This window comes from Salvelinus namaycush, chromosome 28 (assembly GCF_016432855.1).
Source record: "Salvelinus namaycush isolate Seneca chromosome 28, SaNama_1.0, whole genome shotgun sequence".
Lineage (NCBI taxonomy): Eukaryota > Metazoa > Chordata > Actinopteri > Salmoniformes > Salmonidae > Salvelinus > Salvelinus namaycush.
In genome coordinates, this window is record NC_052334.1 from 18,536,418 (window position 1) to 18,548,579 (window position 12,162).

A 12,162-nucleotide genomic window follows, 5' to 3' on the forward strand; every position below is an offset into this window, starting at 1 on the left:
TGTGTATTGGAAGAGATTTGAATGTTCTTCGCCCAGCATACACCCCTCCAACCAGACATGCGTCATCTCCTCATTTGCTGGATGCAGAGTTCAACAGAGTTTAAGTGAAGGTCAAGCAAATCATTGTGAAAGCAGACTATTGCAATCATCTCTGATGGGAGGGCAAGGAATAATTAAAACTACATAATCACCACCCCTCAACCAGAATTCTACAAGAGCACAGACACAAGGGACAACAGACACATCGGTCTCTACTTTGCAAATGAGCTGAAGCCAGTCATCAATGACCTTGGACCACTGAAAGTATTTGCACTGGTGACAGACAATGCTGCGAACATGAAGGCTGCTTGGTCTAAAGTGGACGAGTCCTACCCTCACATCAAACCCATTGGCTGTGCTGCTCATGCATTGAATCTGCTCTTCAAGCACATCATGGCACTGAAAACAATAGATACACTCTACAAGAGAGACAAGGAAATGGTTAGGTATATGAAGGGTCATCAAGTTATAGCAGCAATCTACCTCACCAAGCAAAGTGAGAAGAATAAGAGCACCACATTGAAGCTGCCCAGCAACACCCGTCGGGGTGGCATAGTCATCTTGTTTGACAGTCTCCTGGAGGGGAAGGAGTCTCTCCAAGAAATGGCCATATCACAGTCTGCCGATATGGACAGCCCCATCAAGAGGATCCTCCTGCATGATGTATTTTGGGAGAGAGTGGTAAGCAGCCTGAAACCTATAGCAGTAGCCATTGCACTGATTGAGGGAGACAATGCCATATTGTTTGATGTTCAGACGGCTTGCAGATGTAAGAGAAGAAATCCGTACTGCCCTGCCCACTTCACTGTTTCTCCAAGCAGAGGATACAATCCAGGTGTGCAAAGTTTTTAGAGACTTACCCAGAAAGACTCACAGCTGTAATCGCTGCCAAAAGTGATTCTAACATGTATTGACTTAGGGGTGTGAATACTTATAATTTTCAATACACTTGCATAATTTAATAAAAATGTTTTCACTTTATCATTATGGGGTAGTGTGTGTAGATGGGTGAGTAAATAACGATTTAATCCATTTTGAAATCAGGCTGAAACCACATGGAAAGTCAAGAGCTAAGAATACTTTCTGAAGGCACTGTATACATTGCATTCGGAAAATACTCAGACCCCTTGACTTTTTCACATCGTTACATTACAGCCTTATTAGAAAATGGATTAAATAAAATAAAATGCCTAATCAATCTACACATAATACCCCATAATGACAAAGCGTTGAAACAGGTTTTTTTGAAATGTTTGCACATTTTTTAAATTATTTTTTAACAAACAGAAATACCTTATTTACATAAGTATTCAGATGCTTTGCTATGAGACTCAAAATTGAACTCCAGTGCATCCGGTTTCCATTGATCATCCTTTAGATGTTTCTACAACTTGGAGTGCACCTGTGGTAAATTCAATTGATTGGACATGATTTGGAAAGGCACACACAGGTCTATATAAAAGGTCCCACAGTTGACAGTGCATGTCAGAGCAAAAACCGAAGGAATTTATAGAATTGTCCAAAGAACTCCCGAGACAGGATTATGTTGAGTCACAAATCTGTGGAAGGGTACCAAAAAATGTCTGCAGCATTGAAGGTCCCCAAGAACACAGTGGCCTCCATCATTCTTAAATTGAAGAAATTGGAAGCACCAAGACTCTTCCTAGAGCTGAACACCCGACCAAACGGGGGAGAAGGGCCTTAGTCGGGGAGGTGACCAAGAACCCGATGGTCACTCTGACAGAGCTCTAGAGTTCCTCTGTGGAGATGGGAGAACCGTACAGAAGGACAATCATCTCTGCAGCACTCCACCAATCAGGTCTCTATGGTAGAGTGGCCAGACGGAAGCCACTCCTCAGTAAAAGGCACATGACATCCCGCTTGGAGTTTGCCAAAAGGCACCTGAAGGACTCTCGGCCCATGAGAAACAAGATTCTCTGGTCTGATGAAACCAAGATTGAACTCCTTGGCCTGAATGCCAAGCGTCACATGTGGAGGAAACCTGGCACCATCCCCATGGTGAAGCATGGTGGTGGCAGAATCATGCTGTGGGAATGTTTTTCAGCAGCAGGGACTGGGAGACTAGTCAGGATCGAGGGGAGAAAATGAACAGAGGAAAGTACAGAGAGATCCTTGATGAAGGCCTGAGTGCCCTGGTGCAGGTTCTCTAAGACAACACAGGAGTGGCATTGGGAAAAGTCTCGGAATGTCCTTGAGTGGCCCAGCCAGAGCCTGGACAAGATTGAACATCTCTGGAGACCTGAAAATAGCTGTGCAGCAACGCTCCCCATCCAACCTGACAGAGCTTGAGAGGATCTGCAGAGAAGAATGGGAGAAACTCCCCAAATGCAGGTGTGCCAAGGTTATAGAGTTATACCCAAGAAGTCTCAAGTCTGTAATCACTGCCAAAAGGTGCAGTAAATGTGATTTCAGTTTATTTTTAATACATTTGCGAAAAAAATATTTAAAAAACAGTTTTTGCTTCGTCATTATGGGGTATTGTGTGTAGATTGATGAGGAAATTTTAGAAAAAGGCTGTAACGTAACAAAATGTGGAAAATGTCAAGGGGTCTCAATACTTTCCGAAGGCACTGTATCCCATGTAATGACTTGCATTATAGGATAAAACGAAGCCTGGTTAGTTGAGGTAATTATCTTAAATTGTAATATAATCTAACTGAACAAAAATATAAATGCAACATGTAAAGTGTTGGTCCCACGTTTCATGAGCTGAAATAAAAGATCCCATACACACAAAAAGCCTCTCAAATTTTGTGCACAAATTTGCTTGCATCCCTGTTAGTGAGCATTTCACGTTTGCCAAGATAATCCATCCACCTGACATGTGTGGCATATCAAGGTGATTAAACAGCATGATCATTACACAGGTTCACCTTGTGCTGGGGACAATAAAAGGCCACTCTAAAATGTGCAATTTTGTCACAACACAATGCCACAGATGTCTCAAGTTGAGGGAGCATGCATTGGCATGCTGACTGCTGGAATGTCCACCAGAGCTGTTGCCAGAGAATAGAAAGTTAATTTCTCTACTATAAGATGCTTCCAACGCTGTTTTAGAGAATTTGGCAATATGTCCAAATTGGCCTCACAACCGCAGACCACGTATAACCACGCCAGCCCAGGCTTTCCGCATCCGGCTTCTTCACCTGCGGGATGGTCTGAGACCAGCCACCTGATGAAGCTGTAGGTTTGCACCACCAAAGAATTTGTCAGAAACAGTCTCAGGGAAGCGCATCTGCGTGCTTCTCGTCCTCACCAGGGTCTTGACCTGACTGCAGTTCGGTGTCGTAACGGACTTCTGTGTTATTGTCTGACTCCTGTAATTTGAGTTTGCAAATGGGAAGATAAACCCTCTTAAAATGGTCTGCACATGTGTGAATTGGTGTATCATGTTGTATTAATGAAGTACTGTAGGTCTAATGGTTAAGATGAGAAGATGCTCGCATAGCATTCTGTGAGATTTACAATACTAGAGGTGGGCAGAGAGAACATATTGTCGCTGAAGCCACGGTAAGTGTAGCTAATGTGAACACCGGTGCTGGTAACAAGTCTAGTAAATATGAACGGGCACTAAAGCACCATGCCAAGCTACTCCAGCAATGTTTCTGTAACAATGATTTTATGCCTCACACCAATGCTAACCAACCTCATTACACGTTTGGGCCTGTAACACCAACGACAATGTTCTGGGTACCCCAGCACTGGTGTACTGAAATAAATCAAAAGAATCCCATATGTGTATCAAAAGCCCCAAAACTATTCTCAAACATCAAAGCACCACATATTGAGATGATCATAATTAAAACTGCAAGCATTTGGCAAATTAAAACCTTGCACTCACCATTACGGGAAAAAGAGGAATGGCAAATTTGGACTGCTACGGCGTCTACGGGCGGCTTTGATGTGAAAGTAGTCTTTGGAGACCCTGCTTCTAATTGCAATAGTTACTGCAGAATCTCAGATTTAAGACTGGGGAGTGCTAGGAACGGGTACGAGGACAAGGCTGAGAAGAAGCAAGACCTCATTACAAGGAATGCACCATGCTGTAAAGAAGCCATCATCCATCCACCATGGTTGTTAACAAATCACAGAAATGGCACATTAGTATGCTGTAAACTATCCCTGTAATCCACACTGTTGTTAAAGCATCACAACCACAGCATACTATTAAAAAATATTCACATTGTGGCGAGTTGTAAAGAAACCATCAAACTAGACTACTGTACTGCCCATTACAATCTAGCACGCTGTAAAGAACTGCGTTGAAAAGTGTTCTAGCTAGAAGACCTTGTGAGAAACACTTCACAGGTGTAGGCTACACATTGGAGAAGTGGCTTCTCATAAAAAGTCAGGTTCAATTCCTAAAAATGGCTAATAAGATGACTCAACAGATGAGCATAAATTTCCCTATAATAGGCGACATACCCGGTCAAACGTTTGGTTCATAAAAGATTCCTTCTATAAAATGAAGTTATGTTTCCTTCAATCCCCTCATCTAGCCTATACCTACTTATATGTTATAGACACAAACTAGACAAGCATGTACACATGCGAATACACTCACAGGCCCCAACTCCTTCCTGTTTTCAAAGAGTTTGGAAACTCAATCAAAAGACAAGGTTTTGTATTTACATCTGTACCCTTTTATGTCAGTGGTCTTGCAGGAAAGACCCGTCTTACCTCAGCTGCAGCAGCTCCCAGCAAAGCCTTCATGCAGCAGCAGCAGCACAACTGAAAACAATACATACAATTTTGACGTTTTACTGCTCAAAGAATTTCGTAGAAGCATATGGCCAGGGCACACCAGAGTGCTCCTTGAAAAAAAGACGTCACTGTACATCTGGTGACAAAAAGAAACGGGGAGGATTTTTTAGCCTGGTCTAATACGACACAGCATAGCCTAGCATTTTCAAAGGAAACATGGGCATTGCATACGCATTAACATTTTGTCTTTATTGTTGAGACAGTCAACTAAATGGGTACAGTGCTGTTTTAAAGAATGAGGGGGAAAAAATGTATTACTATCCAAATACACTGATGATATTTACTAGTTTAGGTCTGCTCCTAAAATACTTTTAAGAGGAAATGAGAATTACAATAGGGAAGTTGCTCGGGTTTAACATATACCGAATCGTAACTCTGGCCATGGGAAGAGAAGAGCCAGAACAGACTACATTCATACTGTACAGGGCCTGCTCAGTTGCACAGTAACACACTGTCAGTAACAAATCATCCCATTCATACAGACAGATTTATAGAGAAGTATTGTCATGCAAACAATACAACACCATCTAACAGAAAATCAGACTATAAATAGCCTGTACACAGGGTAATTTCACAGATTAAACAACTGCTCATCCTCCATTAGGCTTGGTACATGTAAAATCCCATAGAGAATAACAAAATGCTGATGTGTGCATTAAACATTTTCAACCGTCTGACCTAAACCATTTGCAGGACAAACATCCCAGCTCATAAAGTTACACTAGTAACTCAAAAAAGCTACTCAGTTTGCTGCAAGCACAAAACAAATATTAGACAGATCCAAGAGGGGATTCTCTGCTGTTACCAAACAATGATTTATTTTGGAAGAAGCTAACCACTTAGCTAACCAGCTACTAAACTGGCAAACCAAATCCATAACTGCAGAGCATTTAGAACATTTTACACATCCTTAGCATGCTAGTACTGGAAGCCTATGGGCAACGCTAGTAGGCATTGGCTAATGAAACTCCCTTCATACTGGACACAGAGACAAAAATGGTATCCACAAGTTCATCTTACTCTGGGGAAGTAGATAAAGGGCATCATAGCCAAACTCCCAAACTTTATAATGAAACATTTTGTGACAGGTGAAATGAAGAATGCGTTTGTCTTTATCTCTTAACATATTGCACTGGATGACTGCATGTATTTACTTAAAAAGTAGATACAAATATTAAAATGTATTTAAACAACTTCAAAATAAATAGTTAACGATATTGAGAAACTATCCCGTGGCCATTTTCAAATACCCCGGTATATATGGTATACCGCCCAAGCCTATCCTCCATAGCTAATTATCATATGTTAAGAATAGGTAAAGAAAAAAAGGAGAAATTATGACGTTGCGGCAGGGAAAATACATTTTCTGACATTTGGCAAAAGATATATCTTGAGATAATTGGGAGCAAGAATCAATGATCGTTTGACAACCTACTAGGCCAGCCTGCTGATACAGTTAAAAAAGAACAATGCGCTCTGACTCAATCCAAAGTCAGGTTGTTAGCCTATGTAAGACCAAAACTTCCTTCATACATTTTATTTACACAGATGACAAGTTCCAATTCAATCAATACAGAGCAGTGGCCAGAAACTATCAAAGGGCTAATTCCCAAAAAGAATACAGAAGCAAAACTACAGACAACTCTGAGGACCTCTAAAGCCTTTGACTACCCACTTCACACTAGGCTTGGGCGGAATACCGCATATGCCATATACCGGGGTATTTAGAAAATGCCAAGAGTTGGTTTTTCCAATACCATCAAAACTATTTGTAGTTTCCATAAATTGGAAAATGTGTTGCTACTTTGGAAGTTAATACCTGCAGTCAACTTGTGCAATACATTGAGAGATGAAGCATATTGCTTTCTTCCCTTCACCAGTCACGTTATGAAGCTTACCCTAGTTCCCCAAAACAGTTGAGCCAGACACGTGTTCGTTGTAAAGAGCACAACGGGAGAAAGCATTCTATGTACATTCAATACAAAAGTTGTATATAGAGTACAAGTCAAAAGTTTGGACACAGCTACTCATTCAAGGGTCTTTATTTTTTACTATTTTCTACATTGTAGAATAAATGACATCAAAACAACAAAATAACAAATATGGAATCATGTAGAACCAAAAAAGTGTTACAAACCAAAATATATTTTATATTCTTCAAAAGTAGCCACCCTTTGCCTTGATGACAGCTTTGCACACGCTTGTCATTCTCTCAACCAGCTTCATGAGGAATCCTTTTCCAACAATCTTGAAGGAGTTCCCACATATGCTGAGCAGTTGTTGGCTACTTTTCAATCACTCTGGGGTGCAACTAATCCCAAACCATTTCAATTGGGTTGAGGTTGGGTCATTGTGCATGCCAGGTCATCTGATGCAGCTCTCCATCACTCTCCTTGGTCAAATAGCCCTTACACAGCCTGGAGATGTGTTGGGTCATTGTCCTGATGAAAAACAAATGTCAATCTCACTAAGTGCCAACCAGATGGGATGGAGTATCGCCCCTGAACGCTGTGGTAGCCATGCTGGTTAAGTTGTCATTGAATTCTAAATAAAATCACCAACAGTGTTACAGGCAAAGCACTCCCATACCATCACACCTCCTCCTCCATGCTTCACGGTGGGAACCACACATGCAGATATCATCCGTTCACCTACTCTGCGTCTCACAAAGACACGGCGGTTGGAACCAAAAATCTTACATTTGGACTCATCAGACCAGAGGACAAATTTCCACCGGTCTAATGTCCATTGCTTGTTTCTTGGCCCAAGCAAGTCTCTTCTTCTCATTGGTGTCCTTTAGTAGTGGTTTCTTTAGGGCTATCTTCTATATACCACCCCTACCTTATTACAACAAAACTGATTGACTCAAAAGCAAAAAGGAAAGAAATTCGACAAACCCCTGTGTGTGCTATGCCAGTAATACCGTAAATCCCAGGATGGCAGAAGAACGGTGTGAAAATATGGATACCGCCCAAGCCTACTTCACACCAATTGGTATTTGAAACTCAGGCCTAGGAGGAGTGTGTAGGCCAAGGTTACATTCAGGCTTCAAAACTACAGGCGTGGCACATTTCCAGGAGGTTTTACCCTAGTGTTTTACCGAAGGCTCAGAATTTTTTCCAGAACCAGCAACCTTTTGGTTACAGGCCCAACACTAACCGCTAGTCTACCTGCCGCCCTAAAACACTGGCTGCCCACTGATGTGGGGGTAAGTCTTGATGGAAAAGCACCAGTTGTGTTATGTAGGCTATTCATTTCCCCCATTAGCCTGCTTCACCCGAAACACTAGCCTAAAGAGATTAACAAAACGTAGCCTACTAAACATTATTTCACAGAGTTCCACAGCACATAACCTGAGCAATTACCACCACCATAAACAACTAGCCGAACAGCTGAAGAAGCTATGCTCTGTCGTAAAGGCACAATACTCACATTCAATCAGTTGTTGTGTGTGGGAATTATTTTGGGAGAAGCCTGTCAGAGGAATGGAGCGAGGGGCAGGTGATAAGATCGTGACAGCATACATTGACAGACAAATGCTGAGCTGTCAAATCAATCACACAGATAGGAAGAAGAGGAGTCCGAGAGGAATCACCTGACTGGCAAACTAGGCTAAACAGAAGACAGGACATCAATCCAAAACCATTAGACTAACCCTACTTATTTATTAATGACCGTACCAATGCCAGACATAAAATATGTAATTATTTCCCTGTGCTTCCTACTAGCATTTTTTTCCCCTCCCCTCTGCTCCGTACACATGCTGCTCTTCCTTCAGGAAAGCATGCATCACAACTTTGTTCATTCATTTGCAGTTTCTCTCATTCACTTTCGCTTGTAAAATGTCCACACTCACTGAAAATGACATTCGGTAACTACTACCTATGCTTGTATAACTTTATGAGCTGGATTTGCCATTCTTTGCCATTAGTTTATGTTTGTATTTGCTCATTGGCATTTAGCTAACAACATATGTGATTTTGCTATTTTGTTATCATATTGGGCTTTTTTAGCCCACCCTTGTTTACTATGTTTGTAATATCTTAAATCCCTGGATGGCAGAATAACCTTATTAAAGACTACTTCTAAGCTCCCTCGTAAGGATATGTCACCTTTAGTCCAAGACAGACACACCCTGGTTCTTCTACTTTCTCTGTGTGATTATTTTTTGCTTATCTGGAGGATTATGCTACCTTCTTCAACCACACACACACACACACACAGAGTAGGCCATGTTAGGCCTAGCCCTTCCTCTTTTCAGTGTATCATGCAGACTGGATATTTAACATGGTGGTATGCATTTCACGTTCACAGCAAAAAATCTTTTAATAACCTGTACGAGTGCATCTTCGCGTGTGAGTGAGTGAGTAGCACACACATTCAACCACATTTTATTCATCACACAGCTTTGTGATCATTTGATGAAGCAACAAGCTGTAATGAATGATATATTACTATGCCCGTGATGCTAACAGAGAAGTGTGCAGAAACTCCCAACAAGACGACAATGTAACCTACTGAGCATCCCATTGTATTCACACACTTACGACTCACAACAATAAGTGTGTGGTTTAATGATTGTCCTTGGCTACTCATTGACATGGTTAACTTTAATGCTGTTGTGAGGAGAAACCGGAAGACACACATTGCAATGGCTCGGTCATATGCTTTACAAGTAAGTACAAAACCTGATAGACCTTAACATTTGATACAATAGTGTAGCTCAAATGTGTCAAAATGGCAACCAGTGACATTAAAAACATCTTGCTTCTTTGTGTGTTCTTTGTCATCAGATGCGTACGTTATGTACAACAGCTGCTAGACTGCGGGTAAATTCCAGCCAGCATAAATATAAAAATGGATCAGGCGGGGCTTACTGTTCTTTTCCCACCATCTTCCTTGATCTTCAATTGCATCATATGTTGGCCATCTTATGTGTTGTGCTGCTGCAGTCACTAGGAAGAACAAACGCAAAGCACCATACATCATGGTCCTTGCTTATGTAATATATTGAATATGAAACAACAATATGCCTACATTGCCTAGTTCAAGGACACAGAGTCCTTTTTCTCCCACTTTAAATCAATCAACCTGTTGTGTGCAAGCATGGGCATCTTTCGAAGACAAAAAAGATGGAAATGTCAGCATAGGAACAGATTTCAACCAGCTAGAATAAAAAAAAATATGGATGCCAATTTTGAGAGCATCAGAAGACTGCGATAAGAGCAAATCAACCTTGCATGATTTATTTGTTTTCAAATGAATGGATGTCTGTCATGTCTACATCCAGATTAAGCTCACCAAATCTTTGTGTGATCGCCAGTGAGTCGCGAGACACGGTACTGTACAGCGTACTGTGAATGGGCACCCAGGTACTCTTTATGAATGGAAGGGGTCACGTGACCGCAGCACCTCCCGAACAGATATTTCTCACTGACTGTCAACAAGCCACGCAAGAGATCAGCCCATTAAAACAATACGGATTTACAGCGACACAAAGGACCTTATTTCAATTCACATAACTGTTGCTTTCCGGGCGTAGCCCAGTCACATTTGGAACATAATACGTCCATTAAAAATATATATATATGAATGGAGATTGTGATATGCAAATGAGTGCTATTGATAAAAAAATATGGCGTCTTCTACTTTTGCAGCAACCAGTTTACAGCCACATTTCCATTGAAAAAAAGAATAATATTGAGAGAATATACATTTTTAAAACCTCTACATTAACTAACAGAGCAACCTGCTATCAAATGTCAAGAAAACACTATTGTATAATATTGATTCTTTTGACAATATAAGAGTAGGTACAGTAAGCATATAAGTATTCTTAAATCATACGCTTAAACACAAAATCTAGCCACAGTGATTGTAATAAATTACACGATTTAGTCACACATACAATCTGAAATATCAATAGATATTATCCAATTGCAGTCCAATCATAAGGTATTTTTCAAAGAGTCTTGATGGAAACAACTATCATATATATTGCATTAATTATGAGGCTAATGTTAGAGTGGATTGTAATCCATTTTCTATACAGTCGTCAAAATTACATTTAGCATCTGCCGTTGCCATAATAAGACGGTTTTATTTCTATTGCATTAAGTCCCAAAACACGTTGTTGTGATCATGGAAAACAAACCAAACAAAACCAAACAAAATAATTCAATAGTAACCTCAGTTAAATATGCAAGTTCTCAAAATGGTATTTGTAGAACCAAGGATCATAGCGGAACAGAGTCATTTAGAATCGTGCAAATCATTGCAGTGAAGATTAGATACATGAAGGCAGAATTATCATCGCGTTCTAGAATGTGGGATAAAAATGTACTCACTCGTTTGGATTTGTTGAATCTTCGCTCATTTTTTCTCACGGGGATCCAAATCCTAGCAATAGCATCGAGGACGCAGTGACGGCGGGGAAATAAACCGCAAATATCACCATTTTCTTTCGCATAAAATCACTAGATATTGTATAAAAGTTAATTGTCTTACAATGGCGCATGCATAACTGAGCTCTTTTAGGAAAACCAAGTAGCCTAGCTAATTTTGTAACTCAATTGCGAGGAGGAATGACAACCGATTATTAATTTGATTTTCCCTGGAAGTAAAATCCAACCACAACAAAATGCACATCTTCGTCATCCTCTTCGGTAAAATGAAATCCAATGCGTTCAGAAGCTAAAAAGTGTACAAAATAAAACCGACATTTGGCACGTTATTAGTGGCTAGCTATCGAGCATTCCCCTCTCCAACTTCAGGTCCAGGACAACACTTAAAAAGCGCTGGTTGGTCCGTCAATGTGTCGGTGTACGTTGAATTATAGCCTCCACAGCTAGAAAAAGGTACAACATAATTTATATTAAGAAATTGAAATACAAAAGGCAAATACAGTGAGTTACATTTTCCCCAAGAAGTTGTTGGACATCTGCTTTAATCGAACTCCATTTTCAACTCGAGCAATGAACATCGGAAAACTGGGCGGAAGCGTCGACCACCAGTTTTACAATGAAATCCTTCCGCGTGGCTGCAAAAAAATACATATGCTATGTCAAAGGATTCTCAACTATAAATTCTATTGTTTACATCAACTCTAACCATATGTGAGAAAAATGTGATAAAATATGCCTGTGTCATTAGGCATATATTCGGATTATTTATATCCAAAATTGACCTAAAGTAGTCCCTGCACTTCCCAATAGAAGTTTCCCTTCAATCACGCAGTGATACAAAAAAAGGAAGCGTCTGTGTGATAGCACGAAAAAATAAAAAAAAATCTGTGAGAAGGATTGTGTATGTGATACCACCATGAATAGGCTATCATGT

At 40.5% G+C, this 12,162-nt stretch overlaps 1 protein-coding gene across 1 annotated transcript in view; it reads right to left on the bottom strand.

Moving 5' to 3' along the window:
* The window catches only part of LOC120023163 (sprouty-related, EVH1 domain-containing protein 1-like), a 100,876-nt gene extending 89,092 nt beyond the window's left edge, over positions 1-11,784 (bottom strand). The window contains exon 1 of the mRNA XM_038967175.1: positions 11,172-11,784. Coding sequence (XP_038823103.1) covers positions 11,172-11,200 — 29 coding nt within the window. The 5' untranslated portion in view covers positions 11,201-11,784. The remainder of the gene's footprint in view (positions 1-11,171) is intronic.
* Positions 11,785-12,162: the final 378 nt, after the last annotated feature.